We start from the raw sequence: 19692 nt of genomic DNA, 5'->3' as shown, positions 1-19692 counted from the left end.
TAACATCAAATATCTATAGCTACACTATATATATATATGACTGAAAAATAAGTAATGAGACAAGTATATGTCGTAATTTATTACCAGCGTTTTATTATTAATATGTACATTTGGAGAATTGTTATAGGCGGTTCAATGGGTTGTTGTTGGTTTTCTCGTTGGCTGCTTGCTTCGTTTGTATGTATCCCCGTTCGCCATCCTCTTCTTTTTGGATTCAATCATTGCGCTGACATCGTCATAAGGGACATTGTAATCGTCCTAGACTCCGTGCTCTCTTCTTGCATTATAATCATTATATCTCGTAATTTTTTGCCTGCCCTGGGTTAGCTGGAAGCCACGAAATTGGCCTCACATATGCATGCTACTGTGTATGTTTATAATATTATTATCAATATCTGTAATAATAGCATTGATATCGCATTAGATCGCGTATCCTTATCCATCATCCTTCGTTATATTTAATAGCATTAATCTCCCCCTACGGGTAGTTTCGATACCATCAATTTTTTCCCTATATTAGTCGTGATTTCCTGTTATTTGACTTTATCCGTTCATGAGTTATAATAAGTATACTACAGAAATTAATAGCAATTACTGTCGTTAGTTCAATAATGATACCGAAGACACAGCATTGATCTTATCCAGTATTGAATAGGATTCGCTTTTCACCACTAGTTTAAGCTTGCGCTCACTCGTGATTCTGTTCATGTTTGGCCGACAGCCATGCTAATGCTTGTTTACGATATGGGCTGCATGGCTTTTGATCAGGCCAAAAACTCGCGGTTGCCATTCCTTGAACGAATAGGTTCTCTTAGTTTATTGTAGCTGACTCTCGTATTTTGATTCCTGCTGCTAACCATATTTGTAGCAACACCACAAGTAATACTGTGGTTTTTCGATTGCTCGCTGTTGGGTATCAAAGCTTTTTCTCCTATCGTCGTTTATGTTACAAACACAAATGTGTTTTGTTTTTTGTTAAGACGCCGTCATGTTGTTGTTGATTATAAATTAATTGCTTTAAATCTTGCATCGTTGGCTATGCCGAGAACACATGTTCTGTTATTGTTCGTACCGCTGCGACTGCTGTTGCCAAAGTACACTCTGTTCGTTTGTTTGACGAAATAGTGTCACATAAAAAAACTGGAATTTTTTTCAAAATCGATCCTATATTTTGTCAACGTGCTAGCCCTTTGTTTTGTTCTTTCCTCATCGTCGCCTTCAAGTTTCACGAGCACCGACAAAGTTCTATGGGAAACAGTTATATAGAGCTCGTCTCAAATGTACTAGCAGCAACGACAGACATGATCGAGTGGCTTCAGAACAAAGATCGTGTACTTCACATAGCCAGCAACACTGTACACATGGATGCTGATCCTCGCGCCGCTTGTGCATTACGTTGTTCATCAGACCAGCCTCATTTAGCTCTCACGAATCTCTTATCCATCGTTTCTTTCTCTGCGTTGTCTTTCCTTTGATGACATTCAAACACACATACAATATTCGCCATTTGTTTGATTATAATTATCAATTAGCGTTACCATCATCTTGTTCTTGTTGTTAATTTGGTTGTGACAATAATATTACGTTGGTACTATCAATGGTCGACGTTTTTCATAGTTGTTACTACAGTTATTAGATCAATACGTTCATGCTTTGAAATCATACGCAGACGCTATGCGCATGAAGCTGATGCTTATTGGTAGCTTGTATCGCCGTGTGTTGCTCTGAAAAGCTTTGTAGCATGGCAATTAAGGTGGGAACTAAATTCCTGCCTCATCGGCTGCACTGCCATCTGCTGGGCTTCCTTTCTGCCGAATCTATTGCAATGAGGTGAAAAGTTCTCGAGCAGACCTCGTGAGCTTTCTCGGGCATCGTAATAGCGATCATGTTCAGCGTAAAAGAAAGGGTCGGTGTCGATCATTTGGTGAACAAGCTGGTGGGTTGCGAAACGGAATATGGAAGAAATTCATGCATCAGAGGCAGGTCGGTGTAAGGAACTATTGCAAAATTACACGACTAAACAATTATACATTACAGGTGGGAGGCTCAATCAAAATAGGGTCATCATCATCTTCACTGCTGTCTTATCAGTACAGTCGTCAATATATATATATATATATATATATATATATATTACTGCCACTACTGCTGTATACTGTCTCTTTCTTTTTATTATTAATCTTTATCATCATTACTTATATTATTTGTGACTGTAAATAATAATAATAATGGTAGTATTACATGTTATTATGTTATTATTAGTGTCGGCATTATCATTATTATTATGATCGGACCTGTTTCATTATGATGTCGTCATTTCCTGTATGTATTGTTTGTTTCCTTTCTTACTTACTCGTTATTATGTTACTCCTATTATCAATCGTTATCGTTTTTCAATAAAAAGTTTTCATTGCTATCATTGCTTATATTATTAGTATTGATAGGCATTTGACCATTCGTTTTTAAGCATCCTTCACATTAACCTCTTCTCCTATCTTTATCATAAAAAAAAAAGTTGCGCTCAATATTGGTTTTTAAATGAAGAACAGTGATTTCAATTGTCGGTTAGATGAATTATAATAATAGGTTTCATGTCTCACTTGCCTGTAGCATGCATCTTAATACTGACTGATACATACTAATACATGTATCTATACGTGTTTTGAATACTTGTTTGTTTGGCTGCGCTTGTAATTTTTTCTAGTATAGTGAGACTATCAAAACCTTTTTATTAAAATATTAGAAACTTTCTGATTCTCCTCTCTCGCCCAAAATCATTTTTGCCTCTTGTCTTTTATGCCATGCTTTCTTAATGCACACACATAAATACTTTTTTGTTTACACTGCTATTGTTTTTATGATGTTACTGTTGTATGAATGCAAAAATAAATTATTTAAATTATGTTGTTGGTTTAATATTGTAATAACTCTCGTAGGGATCATATTTTCTCTCCCTCTCCCTCTCTCTCTCTCTCTCTCTCTCTCTCTCTCTCTCTGTTATCCATTACTGTATTCACCTATTCAGTAATATAATACCACTGGCATGAAGTGTATTTAAGTCATTACATTCCCTTCCACGTGAGCAGCGCGCACCCCCTTCAGCAGTTAGGCTTCAGCAGCAATGGCTCGGAAATGATTCTCGAGCCGTTTATAATGCTATATTCGTGGTTATTAGAGAGCTCTTAAAAAATTAATCGAAGTAATATTAAATGTAATCGTACTGTAATATATTAATTATTTTAGGTTTTGTATTATTATTATTATTATTATTCTGTTTTTCTGCTCGTTTTATATCATACCTCGATAGCAGTAGTAGTAAAACCCTTTATTCTTAGCAATAGTACATATATATTTTTCTATATACTCATATCAATTTCTATACTGATCATTATCGTCATCACCATCATCATTGTGATTGGCATAGCGGAGCAAAGGCTTTGGTGTTTCGGTTTAAGTAGACGCTTTGCCTTTTCTCTGTTCTAATGTCCGGTTCTGCATTGTCTATATGTGCAGGCCAATAATTTTAATTTTTTTGTTTTTGTTGTAAAAGAGAATTAGAGAATACAACATCGCAGCTTTCGCCGTACTTCGCTGTCTTGTTTTTAACGGAGAACTTTTCGAGAACATATTCGATATATCTGAACTCGGTGGGCATAGTGTCAAACCACTACACGCGGCGGTTGCGTGCTTGTGACCTCAATTTGGTAAGTCGTCGACATGCTTATTGGTAAAACGTGGCAGGGCTAGAAAATAGCTGTTCTTATTGATTTTCATGACACTCGCTCCAACTTGTCAGTCTTTTGGTGCTGGGGCAATGAAACTTTTAGCATCCAAGCAAGCCGTTTTATACTCAGATGTGCGATACCAACGACGTCGCTCGTTTTCCTGCTACCTGTGAGTGCTATATAAGAAGCTAATAATAACATTCCCACAGATGGAAAAATGTCTGTTGAAGAGTTTTGCTGTGACTGAAGATCAGTTATGTCAAGCATATCAACATCGTATGTTCCCTGCCTCATGTCTATTTGTCCCTCCCGCGACATCGGTTATCTGCAACCCGAGAAGACACAGCGTCCGAATCACAGCAGTGACATCTCATATATATAAAGGAAATTGATAAAATGATGAACTGATTGATGAATTCATTTACAAGATTATAGAACCTATCATTTATAAAAAGAAGAGACATAAATGTTTCTCTTTCGCATAAAACACAATACAGTTCTATATGAATACAAAAACAAACCACAGCTGGGTTGAGTTCTTTGGGACCTTTGATCGAGCGCCCCCTTAATTTGTGAAATCGTAAGATTTCCAAATTCTGCCTTTTTGCAGCAGGGCTTTTGTGATAGCTCATCAACCGCGATGAGATCTTACTTCACAGGCACTGACCACCGCATGGACATTACAATGGATAATGCTTACTGTACTCGATGAGGGGCCCAGCAATTAATATTTCATACAGATATTGTCGCCTTATCTTACCTGTACGTATCTATCCATCGAAAACGACCTATGACTTAACTACCGTCTCCAACGTAACGGTGTCACTGCTGCGACTGAAGTTTACAATACAGTATAGTATATTATGGCATATAATGACATCATAGCTTGTTTAAGCCCTACGGTTTCACCTATCGGCCTCCGCTTTTATTATAGTGCGCTTGTAATATGCACAGTTCAATGTTGCAGCAGTACAATATATATTCCTCTACATTTTTGCTGATGCCCGCTGGCAAAACCAATTCGAAATCAACTTAGTCCTTGCAAGCTTTGCTCTCACTTCACCACTTCGTTTACACACAGATTATCGAGCCTCTAAACCTACGAAATTTTCAGCTTGCCTTAAGAAATAACATGCTTTTCACCGATTGCTTAAAATGGGATTTGGAAATGATTTGTCCATTTTGTATAATCCATGAATTGACTGGCTAAGTAAGTTCTCTCATTTGCAAGTCATTCTTTTCAACTACGTTTACGACTTTTCACCTGGCATACATAATACCCCATATGGCCACAAATGAACACTGCTTCGCGCTTTGCCCCCCGATACCTACAGCACCCCTAACTCTTTTCCCCGTAGACGCATCATCGCTGTCCAATTTCTCCCCTGGTACGTTATTATCATTATCAGTACTATGATTCTTATCATCATCAATATCATTATTATACGGCACGGTCGTCACTGTGGCTTTGGTTACACTAGGAACACACGCACTCACGCATACCGTCGACTCTCGGTGTTGCGTACCGCATACGTGGAGTTGTGAATCAGTGGTGCCCGCTTAGTTCCATTCTCACCGTGGCCAGCACCAGACACACAGCGGTACGCAGTACGCATGTCACGCATTATCAACTCTCTACCCTGCAACACCTCTACCGACTAGATTATCTCAGCCACTTGTGGTATTTGTCTTGGTTGCGTGTTTTCCAATATTTGGCCAACATCATGTTGTCTTGTATTTTTAGCTGAAATCGTTCGTCCCGTGTTCGAACTGCGAAGCCACACCAAGCGAACATCTGCAACACGCTTCTTATCGCCGGTTCAGTTCCTGCCGAATCGCTGCAAACATGGCAATCACGGTGGCAGGAAGAACAGTCGGTTAATGTTGTACTCTAGATGGCACAACGTTGTTGATTCATTGCAAATGAAACACAGCATCGACGGACTTTATGTAACAATCACCAATTTGTCTCTGGGGTACCGAGCGATTAATAAATAAACTACATGTTGACTTTTCATACCTGTGATGATTTCTTCCTTAACCTTGTTCATGTGCTTCTTCATTTCGCTGAGAATATCGTTTTTGAGTCTCTCCATTTGTTCATTATCCAGCACCGCGCCGCCGTTGGCGTCACCGTTCATTTTGATGCCGTCCATATCACCCATCGATCCCATTCGTTGCCTGCGATGCACACTGTTAGTAACGTCCGGTCCGATGATTGTCTGTCTGATAAAGGCAGCTATAACCAAATATGGTAATACATTCACGGACCGCAGCATACACTCGGCCGATTTCACGACTCGTCAATTCCTAGTTGATGGCCTACAAGTGTTTGGTCTTCGTCTTTTCGGCCACGAAGCTTTCATATGCGGCCACAATATTTCCAAAACTTTTTTTGGCCAACTATGCTTTTTCTGTATCTTGCCCATGATAATTTATCACATAGTTCAGCGTAGCTGACTAATCGACTGTGTTAGCAATCAGCTCGATATGACATCTTACAGGAAGGCCTCTTAAAACTGTGTATCTTTTTTACATCCCCATGAAGCTCTGCATAGGTTATAGATTTGTTGAAAACGTCTGTTGCGGCATTGTTCTCAGTGTAGTGTTTGCAGTGTAAGTAGAAGCGTTAAGATCACCCTTAGTCGATTCGTCGATGGCAGGTTTTAAACACCGAACAATCAGGCTGTATGCTCTCACTTCAAATTGTATTGTTAGGATATAGGTCTGTAAGACTTACTTGCGTTGCGACTTCGGGCTAGTGTCTCCGGGTTGTTGATCATTGCGTTTTACGACGCCGTTTTGTCCAGGTGACCAGGTCTTGCAGTTGCTGTTACCCGTTGTACTGCCGTTACTCGCCCCATTTGAGTGATCTCCGTGGCCGTGACCGTTGTTATCTCTTTCCTTGCCATCTTGGAAAAGGGCGGTCGCAGCGGATTTCTTTTCCGCCTGGGCCCTCCTCTTCGCAAGCGTGCCCTGCATCTCATCCAGCATGCTCGCCATTGGATTTCCTGAGCTCGCTTTCCTCTGTGAAAGGAGCGACAATGGCAATAGCGGTTATATTGGTAATACGATCACGAAAACATACAGTTCGATACTACCGAAGACATGATTAAATATGGTGCCATATGGGGCCCTAACTGTTATTTATTACATATCACATACATCGTTTAAGTGAACTCGCATTTTCCAGTCGAGATCTATTTCTGTTAGACGGTCACTAATCAATATAAAATACTCAGTATTAATTATACACAACTAAGCTGTATTTATTGCTTTCATTTTACGAATGTTCAATACAAACAGATGACGCTTCTAACAAGCATGTACTATAATAAGTGACCACAAGTAACTTCCATCATTGGTGTTATTACCTACCAAATGACTGCTATCGCCCGAGTTACTGCTACCACTCTCGATAGGTGGTGTTTTTTTCAGTTTAACGCTGCTGAGGGCTGCGAGCAACGAGTTGCCACCCGACTCTCCGACCGAAGGTCCTCCGGGTGGCGGAGGTGGCGGAGGCGGCGGAGGTGCACCACTTCCAAGGCCGCCCATAGGCGGCGCAGGAGGCGCAGGAGGCGCAGGGGGTGCTCCCATATTTCCCGGCATTGGAGGCGGTGCAGGAGGTGCGGGAGGAGGTCCTGGAGGGGGTGCGGGAGCAGCGGGTGCTCCATAGGGGCTTCCGTTTGTTGATGGGTTACGCACATGATGGCCACCAATTGGCATCGGCGGTGGTGGAGGTGGAGGCGCTCCGGCAGTGCCTCCATTGTTCATTATCGCAGGGGCCGCCGGCTGTTGCTGCGCGGGGTGCGGCACTTCGACGGGCGTCTGGTAGATCGGCGTCGCGTTCGCCACTTGCTGTTGCTGCGTCTGCACTTGTTGCTGAACTACTGAGTTCGCGGATTGCGCCGCCTGGGGCGGCTGAAGCGGCAATGGAGGCGGCGGCGGCTGGATTGCCGCCCCAGGATTGGCGAGCTGCTCCAGAGCGTTAGTCATAGCATGAGCAAAATGCTCGGCGTCATCCTTCGAGCTGAAATTGAGTCCGTAGATAGTCCTTTGGTCCCTCCATTGGTGAAAAGTCGGCGTGGCTTGGTTGTACTTGAAACCACGCAGGATGGCGCTGTTTATGACTACCTCGTGATCGTCCAGCTTTCGGCCAACGATGCGGAAGGTGCCATGCAGAGTGTGTTGATAAATGTGTACCTTGGACAGTCCCGAAGACGATCCGGAGGGCACCCATTTTTTACTTTGCTCGTTATATAGGAGAACCGATGCTCGCGCCGAGGCGACGGACACCTCACTGGGAACCATACACAAACACAAAAAAACAAACAAGCACACAAATTAGGAAAAATTGGTTAGTAAAGTGTGTGTTAGAGATGTTTGCAAATGCGACGTACTGTTGGTAACCATTATATAATAACGTAAGTCCGCGCTGAGTATTTTCTAATGGACACGTTGACAGCATAGCACAAAAGAACATTTACAAATTCCGCTGTAACCTTCGGCGTAATCAACGTCTTTGATAATACTGCGTTTTTTAAATGATTATTATATACAGAACGACCCATTACGTTAAAACTAACTACAATATGCCAAAAAATATCTTATTTCGGTCTCCTTTAGACCATAGTAACGAAGATTCGGTTCCCTTCTGCTGCTTTTTTCACTGATTCAACGTCTCAGTAAGTTTTAGCTTTATGATCCGGCGTTGTCGAATCACCGCGTCTGCGTACTTTTCTACCTGGAGTCCCACACGTTTCTGGCCGAATTGGCCACCAAGTTTTTGAGCAACGCCCTGTTTCGCAGAAATAACGCTAAGGCGGTGAGCACCTAGAAACTCACTGATTGTTTTTCCCTTTAAGCGACAAAATACCTGTTATATACAGATACAGGCGCACTACTACGTGTGCTTATAGATGCCAAAAGTTGCTCTATACGTAAACCTTTAGAGCATTTCAGCAAATAGTTACGGTAGTGGTACTATTCATAATAATGGCAATAGTGATTGTTGTAACAGCAAAGGCAGTAACTAACGGATTGCCTCTTTCGACAATTTTTGCGTGACTAGAGCCCTAAATTCCCCTATATCGTCCCGAACATTGCAATTCCTGCGGCCGCTGCGAGCCGGGAAAGCCTTTTGTTGTCATGATGACGAGAACGACACTGTCAATAACGATGAGCGTTATTGCATCTATGATTAGCGCCAGTATAACGCTTGTTACGGACGATGTAAGCGATTTCTCGGTTGATGCAAACCTTAGTCATGATCTTTCTCGTTCTGTTCGTTATTCTATCGTAGCTGTACGCACCGCACTGCGCAAGTTGTCTTCTGTCTGTTCGTGTATTCTGGAGGGCGTCGACCCCCGGGTTGTAGTCATATCTATGTCGTGCCTTCTACACTAAGATAGACAGCAATGTATGTTGATGGGTGGTATGACAATCCAACCACTCTATTCGCGCGGTAAACCAACTGCTTCGCCAGTACGATTAAAAAAAGCCCTGTGAAGACATACTTTCACAGACACACATGTAAAAAAAAAATATATATATATATATAATCCGACTTAGTTAACGTTGTTTTTTTTTGGGTTAAATCACTATTAGTAACTTCTTGCATCACTGACGGCTTCAAGATGCTTTCTCATTTTTCACAGGGTTTAAGCAAACTTTAAGAGTTAAAGCAGCCAAAGCGGCTATAGAGCGACCCGCGAACAATAGATATATAGAAGAAGTATAATCACGACAGCAATAACGATAGCTGTAATTTCTTTACGTCTCTTCTACTTCTGCTGTGGGAGGATGACAAACGTCGCACAAACAGTAGTGTTTGGCTAGTCCTCTCGCTATAATCGATCTGGACGTACCCTTGTATATGTCTTACAGCTTGAAGAATACTTTCCTATGGATATGTTGATGGGGCTGTCTGCAAGACATGGCAGAAGACCGAAATTACTAATACATTAACCTAGTTAAGTTAATCCATAACCCCGTAAATTATATAGTCAAGTGACCATATTACTTGTCCTCCCTCGGCTGCCCGTTACACGAGCTGTCAAATTCAAGATTATTAAGGATCACGACAGCCATAGCGGAAGCCTGTTATCACGCAGAGCTTGCCGTAAATACAGATAAGAGCGGTATGCACATAAGAAACTTGATACAAATTCCGTGAGTTGGCCAAAAAGAACACAATAAAAGGTGTGGCATCCTCCAGTATTAGCGTTTTATGCTTTCAGCATTCTCGTTCTATGCGCAGCGAAAACTGGGTGTTCTACGTACGTGTCTCCTGTAGCATGATTGTTATATATTATCGATATACACGGCTGTTTTATCTAAGAAATATGCAATCGTTAAAATCAATCAATGTTTAGCGTTGGACAAGCTAAGGGTACCACATTACGTAAGACAAGGCGTTGCAGGCGGTAGAACGGTTGAGTTTCGTTCGTGTTCTACTACAGCTCTAATTGCCTATATATATATATATATATATATGCAACCGTATATGTCCTTGTTTCTAATACGTATCCAAGCAGGCACACAATAAAACAGCACATCTAAGAAACACAACTCTGGCCGTGTATTTGGATTTTAATAGTCACAAACTCTATCACATCTTACGTATCATACGTGGCCTGAGCTACAGCCGAACCAGACGCGGGCCGCGTCATTATGAGCCCGAAACCAAGGGAACGATGTGTACTAACGAAATACGAATCCTGTGCTTTGTTCTGCGAACAGGATTCGCAATAGGACAAAACGAAGGCGGCGGCGATAGCGGAGGTGGTCGCCGCTCCCGCGAATACGATACGTCCCTTGTTTCCCAAGAAGCGCTCTCACACAGGGCCCTGGAATAGGAGGGTTCCCTTGGCGAGAGGGTCCTTCTTCGTCCTGCAGCCTGGCTGCCAACGCAGAGGAGCAAAGGTGTTTCCCCTCACCACCAAATTCCGCTCGGCGTTAGCCGTCGTTTCGTCTCTCTTCCCCATACCCAACGCCCTCTCCCACCCCACCCGCTGGGAGCTATACCGTGTCGTTGAAGGTTTTGCACGGTCCGACATCCTCCAAAACAAACCGACGGCGCCAACGATAGGACATACCAACGATTAATGCATCCCTGGACCCAGACAATTTGCTCGCGGAAATATTGTTCACAAACAACACATCTGATCTTCGTATAGCTGCCTTCAGCTATTAAGTCCTCGATCAACTAACTATAACGCCTTGCTTTCGTCAGCTAATAAATTCATTAGTTTTGTTTCTTTAACCCAACTCACTTGTCAAGATTGGCGCTGTCTCTCCTCTTCGAAGTCATCGCGATTTCGCGTGTTTCTCTCGCGTTTCTCGCAGAACAAATAGAACCTCAAAAACAAAAGTGTTGTGTAAGTGCTATCTACCGTAGTTGCAATACGAAGATCACAGGAGACTGACGTTTACGTTGGCAATGACACAAATACTTTCAGGTGGTCTTCCCGATCCGTGTCATTGAGACAGAGTCCTCGAGGCACGGGAAACAAATGATAGATGAGCGGGAGCGGTGATGGGAGGAAACCATTGAAGAATTTTGTTTTTTCGATCAGTGTCCACTAATGGATGCACTAACGGATTCCTAGCTACTGCGAGCTGTGAGCAAGGCGAACTTATTGTACGGTACGCTACGTTCGTTCTTCTTGTTCCAGCTAAATTTATCCTGCGTTTGTTTTTTCGTGATTCGGCTAGTCTGGTTTAGAGGCACCACGGTCTAGATAACGGAATAAGCGCTCTATAACACGAAACGAATGGGAAGACTTATTCTAATGGACTCAAATGGAATGGAAGCACAGATCGGCTTTGTGGGATAAGTCACAAATTAACAGCCAGTCACACATACTATTTACGTGAACACGACCATTAATTGGTAATATCATTGGTGGGGCCTAGGTTCTTATGCAGCCATCTTTGCTAATATTCGTTAACTGTTAACTGCAATGGCTAATGTGTCGGTAGATTTTTATCGTCGTGTCACTGTTTGAATGCATAGGTGATTATGTAGGCCCTCTTTGCGTTTGTTCTTCTTTGTAAAGCGGCGTTGTTGTAACTGCCGTTGTTCTGAACGCTGATGACAGCGATATTTTCGGTATAAACGAAAGGAAGGATCGAAAAACCGCTTATTAACCGAGGCACAGCTGCGAATCGGCCAAAATCGCAATTCACAAAGATAACGTTACGTTATCTTAGCACCTCAAGCAGATATGATTAAGCCTCGGGCAAACGCGGATCATCACAGCATGGGTCAACCGGTTTGTCAGGGACGTAGCAGGACAGACATTTCCTATCCTCGCTTCTGCCTGGAAATAGAGGTAGCGTTATGTCGCTTTTATATCTATGTGTCGCGACTTCTACTCGCTGTAACTGGCAGCAACTCAGTTTAACGAAAATGCCTAGCGTTGTTACTGATGTCAGATCCGGGACATGTTCGGCTTCATTCGTGATTAGTTTGTTTTTCGGTGCAAGGACCTTCTGCGGTAATCAGTTGCACCACTCGTCAAGGCTCGATGCATCCCCAGTTAACGATGTTGGGTTCCGACAGCGCTGTTTCGGGCTTTAGCTGATTATTATTGTTGTTGTTACTGCTGCTTCTGCAGCGTCTTGACGTTGACTACGACGCATGGCGTATGGAACTTCATTTGGAGCACATCACAGAGTGAACAAACGACATGCGCACGACTTTAGAAAGGAAGTACTTCAGTAGGTAGAGGTGGTAATAATGTCGTTCGTGATGATGATGGCGCAGCTACAGGGCACAGGCAGACCTAGGCAGGCCGCCCACACATAGCTGGGGGCCGCTCAGCTGACACCACGCAGCAGGTAACAACGCTGTGGAGGCGCCCACCTACGTTGACTGGCACCTGGCGCCGCTCACGATGTCCAATGAGGCGACGCTGTTCTCGGTGCTGTCACTGCGGGAAGGGGGGGGGGGTCAATACAGCGCCGCACCCTTTCCGCCTAAGATAGAGAGCCACGGGACAGCCTGACTCAAGCTGCTCCGCCATATTAGTCAGGGCTCAGCGAAGGACTGCAGAGAGGACAAGGGAAGAGGTAGCGAGGGCCCCAAAGGCCCCATTTGAATAGGTGCGTAGAGAGCCACTCGGCACTACGTTCAAAGTACGAAGTAGCAGGCAGCTCTTCCATCCAGTTTTTTTTCTATAGCAGCCAACACAGCCTTAACGCTCCCACCTAGGGCCCTGAAGGGCCCGGCTCGCTGGCCGAGGGAAAGGGTAGGGCCCGACTGAATCAGGCCTTATTGCAAAGGGCTGATCTTTATGCTGCTCCTGCTACCGTTGCCATTGCTGTTTACAGCAATCGCTTAGCAGGCTCCACGCCCTGTAAAAAGAAACTCAGTGGCGTCGTATCCCGTCTCTTGTACCCTACCATAGAGAGTCGATTCGTCTCAAGCCCGAAACCCAGCGGCAGAAGCGGCTAGCAATAGATGGTAAACGACAGCTGACCAGACCGCTAGGTACCATAGAATAACCTTCACCGTCATGTTAGATGCATAGCATTGACGAGCGGAGGCGACGCGTTGCACCGCGCCCCTCGAACAATTGCGCCCGTACAATATAATAGTGAACAGACGTAAGCCTTGTATGTGTATACTTATTTCCAGAACCCAAAATTGGTTCGGCTGCTGTCAGTATAGGAATTCATTAATATGTGCAGTGCAATACAGTGCAACGGAAGGAACGAAGGCAGATCCATGTTTGAGGCAAATGAACCGAAGTCACAACTGCCCGTAGTAGAGTTGTGACAAGTTCATTCTGTGCAAGGATTCGGGAAAGTGAGCTAACAATGAAGTGTGAACAGAAGAATTTGTAGTTAGAAGAAATTAGATTGAAGTTAGAGAAGAAGATAAGCTTGCAACCAGAGCAACGCCTATCTCAATCAGAAATCTATTCTCTTTTTATTAAGAAAGTAATGTTTTTGTTACAGTAGATTTACATCTTAAATAACTGTTAACTATCTGCTAAGAGCCAATACACATCATATAAGTCTAGCGCTCCTTAATAAAGGGTAGAGGCTAAAAGTGTATTATTTTTTATTTAGTTATTTCACTCAAAAGAAAAGAGCCAACAATCCATGGCAGTAATAAAACCTCATAATAGGCATTGTACATAGTGACAAGCAGCTGATACGTTGTGCTATAGGCAAGAGACATAACAAAAAGAGTGCCATATCAGATAGGGACAAAAACGAATGTGATAGTGGTTCATTTTTGCAAACAGCTCATAGTATTTTGAACGGTTTTTTAGTTAACATATCGTGCCATTGCAGCAGTATCTGGGCGCACCAGAGTCCAGTTTGCGTGACTCAAAAATGACTCAGACGCAACAAAGTGAAAAGGTACATATATTACTAGGTCCAGTTCATGCTAGGTACTATTGGTGGGCGTACCTACGCAATGGGCGTACCGCACCAAACAATATCATTTGATTGGGGTTAGAATGTAAGTTACACAATCTTAAAATGAGATCACAGCACCGATGCCAGACCCGAATTTCGACCTACCCTGCAAAACCGTGCAAGTCACGATTTTCAGCCAGGGCATCACCGAGGAATTAACGTTCACAACTGTTCTGGATAAGCTCTCTCGGACGCGTGTCAGAGGAGGTCACGAATGATTTACCTCAAGCATGTTTGACAATAAATGATGGCTAACGCGGCTGTACAGTAGTTAGGTAGCCGTTAATAATCTCTGCTAGTGTTCGCACCTATTTCGTCCAGGATTTTTCACCGACGTGACCCATCACATAGGGACTCACCGACACGCGAATTTCTTCATCCCTTACAATCGATAATGTTGACTAATGTTAGTGTCATCAAAGACACGCTACATCAGAACCCTAGACTGCACCTATTCTTGCATGTATGCCTCTCTGTATATTTGCTTATAACAGCTAAAAGGCTACAAAGTACAAGTGCCTTTAATTTGTAATTTACTAAGCTTCTACATAACGTGCTCACACGAAGCGCATTATCCGAATGTAATTTTTTCATTGTTTGCGTTTACTTTTCATATGACTACATACAAAATTGCGTTTTAAAAACATTTGACGTCGAAACAAATTTTAGAACATCTATATTCTTTTCGATCGTGCATTAAGTTCAAATATTTCGGGGTTTGATTATAACTTACCATTTTTGGTATTGCTGCTGCTGCTGCTGCTGCTGCGATTGCGGCTGCATACTGGCTTGTTGCTGTTGATAAATCGTCGTATCGTAGACGACTTCCTGTCCGGAGGGGTTGGTTACCATCTGCTGATGATGATACTGGTTTTGACCTTGCGACTGTGGTTGTTGAGTCTGAACGGGCATTTGGTGCGGCATCTGATGTTGTGAAGACTGCGCGCTAGGGTGACCATGGTACGTCGGCTGCGAATGGCCACCGGGATGTCCCGTAGAAGTGATTCCGGAATTGCCTCCAGAATGGTGATACTGGCCAGAATGGCTGCCGTGGTGCGGCTGCTGATGACAGTAGTGGGGCGCGACCGACTGGTGCATCCTCGAACGCACACGCACACGTTTCTCTGTTCTTGATGCCCCTTTGCCCGGTGAACAAGCTCGACGTTAGCCGTTTGACAGCTACACCCAGACACACAGGCTTAGGGAGAGGGAGAGAAACGCTGGCTATCGAGCAGGCGCAGCGTTTGCGAAAATTGCTAGCCTGTGAGTGCTGCGATTCTAATAGAAAGATGCAGACGTGAAAAACACGGTCTACGCGAAATTGCTCCCTTAGTTTAGTCCCAACGAATAATTTAATTGGACTTGCCTAGCCCATTGGGTAGCTCCGATGTCGTCTTTAAGCGACCAAAAGACAAGAAAGCACTTTGCGGTTTTCGTTCTTCTGCTTACTTGGGTGGACCGACCACACCGACACGATATGAGGACGATAGCTTCCGCCTCGGTTATCCTTTTTCAAAAGAATATTTCGTTGCTGTTATTACAATATCTATACTGTGTACAAATGTAGTAAAAGTATAAAAACACACGATTAGTCGGTAAGATTATTAAAAATCGTCTCACTACAAACAATGATCGTGAAGATTATAGATAGATGGTGCTCTAGATCGATAATAAGGTAAAAATAGTGGTCGGGTCCTTTGCTTTCCAGGGTTGCCTTTTTGTAAATTTTTACTTTTCTCGTCTTCGATGTTGCAATCCTGTTTTGTTGTCCTATCGAAGGTCTTCAGTTAAGCCGACGGGAGGTAGACGACATTTAGAAATTGCCTGGATAATGATGGGTAGAGTTTTATTGGCGAGAACTCTAATCAGCAGTGCCCTGGGGGATGTTGTGCTAGGCGCTAGCTAGCTGATATGTCCTGACAGATAGTTTTGTATCGTTCTCGCATGCACTCGTCTTCCGTAGGCCAAATCCTGCAAGCAGCCGAAAATGAAAATCGAATGTGATTAAAGGTTGGTTTATGTAATTACATGTATCAGATAGAAGCTACTATTATACGCTCGATACTCTAAACAAAGAAAGCTGCAGCTATGCTAGAGCAAAAAAAGGTGAACCAAAAAAATTAGCGAAAACTAAAGCTTGTTGCGACAAGAAACAAATACCTGAATATCATAGAGCGACTGTAAATACAATCAACCATATTGCTTTGCCAAATCTGGATTTATGCGTTTACGTGCTCCCAAAACCGGTGCTTCACTTCGCACCGAAATCTTTTCATATCCCTTCTATGGAATAAGTTCTAATAATAAAGAATCAAACCTTTTGATTTGGCACGTCACTGACCTCAGCCTTGTTTGTATTAGCTTTTTTTTTTACACGTTCCTCGATGTCTTTCCACTACAGTTTCCTCCATTTTTTCACAATAACAAAAAAAAAAGTCTACTTCTGCCATATGATTATTATAGTTGTTATCAGCCAGAAAGCAAGGGTGCAGAAAGTCAAATCGTCACTTTGATAGGTCCGATCATTTGTACGAATATAGCGAACCCTTTGGCTGGTCTAGTGGACGTTGCTGTTGTTGTTCCGTTGTGTTCATTTTATCCATAATAGAATCATCGTCAGGACGATCGCTTCTGTCGCAATCACTAGCACGAATAGGGTTGTCAGAATCGTTTCGTGGCAATTTGCTGGTGATGTGAAACGGTTACAGGATGGTATAAACATCAGGCTACAATCACTCAACGGTCGTCAACGGATCCGACTACTAGGCAACTTGCGTACTGAGCCCTTTTCGCTCATAGTTTTTAGCTTAAGCGTTTAATAACGCGCACAGAAAGCCAACCCGCTATACCTCGTCAACCGTCAACGCGTCTGTGACGCCTTAAAACATGCATCACTGTGGACGACGATACGGAGCTAATCACTACTGTTTTCTTAAATTAGAAAATCATTCATAACACCTGATTACTCGGTTAGCATCACGAGAACAACGGTGTAACACATGAACAGATAATGGCAAAAGATGGTGATAACGATGCTGGTGACAGAGACTTTTCTAGTAAAAGTACTATTTATAGTAATCAAGTCAAGTGGTATAAAGTAACTTAATTTTATTCTATCAGTTATACGCTACCCTGCAGCCGCCGTAGAGTACGGTCCAGTAATTGTCTGCTGACGTGCAACGCGCACCTCACGTAACAGTCGTGACAGCCTGAGGGGGAATATTCGGTTGAACTCTCAGGTCGGTGGGCGAGAAATCTCTTACTGCAGCAGTGTGTGTGTGTCATCATGAAGCAGCGGCAGGTGTTTTTTGGCAGCTAATTATCAAGCTGAAAGCTCATTTGGACGCCAACACTCAGTCACGTAGCTCACTAATTTGGATAGGGTGCAAAGCGCCAATTACCCCCATCGTGCTATCATATTTTTGTATATGTACATTTGTCGACATCTGTAGGCGTATGCGTGTAATCCTCAATGCGGGAAATTGCCACCTGGGTAACAATTCATTTACATGTAACAATAGCGTCTTATGGAAACCATATCAGAGGTCACTCAGAGACCCAATCGCATTGACGGAGCTCACGCGCAGAAAGCATATCTGATTAGTACAGTACCTCGCATTCGATCCCGCTTACCCTATAGAAACACTATACTCTATTTGTTTTAACCGTATCTAATTGCATGCGTTGCCAACTAAATGGACGTACTTTTTACTGCTACCATCCACTCGTACAATAACCATCCTTGTTATAGCTGACATTATTTAACACTTACGATTGATTATATTATTATCAGACTATATGGAGTATGGTACTAGAAAGTCTGACTTATCGAAGATCGATTCTTCAATTACTGTGCAAGTAAGCCTTTTCTGTAGTAGCGCCATGTCTTCAAGCGATCGTTGAGCAGGTCATAACAGAGCTATGTGCCGTTCCGCCTAGGGACGCTAACTTTAAAGACATTTCAACCTAATTACGATTTTGTCAAGGAAGTCATAAAACACAAAACAACTAATCCAGTAATACAAATAGGATGGACTCGTCCCAAATGCCATCGTCAACACCAATTACCCGTGCAGCTGTATGGACGTGTACGTGCTATAAAGCGGCTTGTCACGTACAATTCTGCTGATAAAACAGCTACAGTCATAGCAAGCTTATCTTTTCATCTATGAATTTTGTTTATACTAGATGCGTGCTAGCGTGTGCGAAGCTTATATAAAAAGTAGGAATTACTCTGGGTAGCGGCTACCACTCCATTCTCACGAATGTAATTCGTTTAATTAAATTAGGCCTAGCTAAAAAAAATCTCAGAAAACGTCAGATAAGACGACTAGCGATATGTAATACGGTGAGCAAAACTGGCAAACGCTCAGTAATCTTCACTCGCACGCATCTGCTTAATTACCCAGTGATTCGTTGACATACCTACAGAAGACAAGCTCTTTGTAGTTTAGAAATGACGACAAAGCTCTTTACAAAAGGAATACTTTAAAAACATATTTTTCCGCTTTGTAAAAAAATTACATTAGAAATTTTGCGGGCGTTGAATACCATGTGTCTGTATCTAGTTGCTTTAGCAGTAGATACTAACGAGGCACCCAAAATTAGTACAATATGAATGCGCTACTGAAATCGTTAACACAATCAAACACTCGACTACACAGAAGTATTCACTCTATTGCTGATATTTCTTTATTATGAATAAGGGCCTGGTCAGGTCATTGCAGGTACCCTAGTATAACCGTAAACTACTGGTCACATTAAGGTGGGTTTAGTCGACGGGACTCCGGCATATAATAAAACACTTGTTCTCTACCAACTCGCTAGGTGCAATTTGCCTCAAAAGTGATTCAGAGTTTCTGTGACGATGATCTCTGAACACGAAGCTCCCATCTAGTTTCAAGCTCGCTCGCAGTTCGGTATTAACAACTGATTGGAATCGTCGAAGATATCTGTGCAGATCCACAGGAACTTCTAGTTTCTGACTGCAGTCAATCATAAGGGTCGCTTCCTGTTCGGCAGATGTATCTGCAAATATTGAACGATAAACGTTTAGGTTTCTACGGTTACCGAGAGTCTGTATTACAGAAGAAGGAGGTTTCGCCCAGACGAGTTACACATAGGAAATCGCAAAGGATTTTATTTCACCTTTTTTTTTTGCATTCAGCACTAGCATGTGAAAGTGCCTATGGCATCTATAGTATCTACGTCGTACATTTTCTTTGTACTAAACCCAGTCGGAAATTAGATCGAGTGTGCCCTTGATGTTACCGGAAAAAAAAGTTAAACAATCAGGTAAAGTCATGTTGCTCAGGGTTTTCCTTTGGATATAATATATTTATTTAGACGCCTCTAATGTACCGTCATAGATGTATGTAATAGATGTTTACAAACGATGTTCAAAATACGTGCTACAGCGGTTTGTCTAATAAACATATTACTTGAGCATAACTAAAATTAAGCAGACGATAAATTGCAATTTATGGAATGTATAATGTGATGTCTTCGTTGCCCGTCCACAGATAGGGAG

General features: G+C 42.7%; 1 protein-coding gene across 11 annotated transcripts in view; it reads right to left on the bottom strand.

Annotated features, from left to right (window-relative positions):
• Positions 1-68: 68 nt before the first annotated feature.
• The window catches only part of ena (ENAH actin regulator enabled), a 40526-nt gene continuing 20902 nt past the window's right edge, over positions 69-19692 (bottom strand). For 8 of the 11 annotated variants that reach the window (XM_022845199.2, XM_022845205.2, XM_022845207.2 and 5 more), the window contains 5 exons: positions 14896-16133; positions 7104-8025; positions 6466-6752; positions 5746-5906; positions 69-5563 (listed from right to left, as the gene is read on the bottom strand). In XM_022845199.2, the coding sequence (XP_022700934.1) occupies positions 5535-5563; positions 5746-5906; positions 6466-6752; positions 7104-8025; positions 14896-15260 (1764 nt within the window). In that variant the 5' untranslated portion in view covers positions 15261-16133 and the 3' untranslated portion in view covers positions 69-5534. Of the gene's footprint in view, positions 5564-5745; positions 5907-6465; positions 6753-7103; positions 8026-10999; positions 11259-14895; positions 16134-19692 lie in introns of those variants that run through there. The other 3 variants (XM_022845200.2, XM_086971210.1, XM_022845210.2) reach the window with 3 other exon arrangements.

The sequence above is a fragment of the Varroa jacobsoni genome, unplaced genomic scaffold (genome assembly GCF_002532875.2).
Source record: "Varroa jacobsoni isolate VJ856 unplaced genomic scaffold, vjacob_1.0 scaffold_1152, whole genome shotgun sequence".
Lineage (NCBI taxonomy): Eukaryota > Metazoa > Arthropoda > Arachnida > Mesostigmata > Varroidae > Varroa > Varroa jacobsoni.
This window is presented reverse-complemented; position numbering and strand designations above follow the sequence as displayed.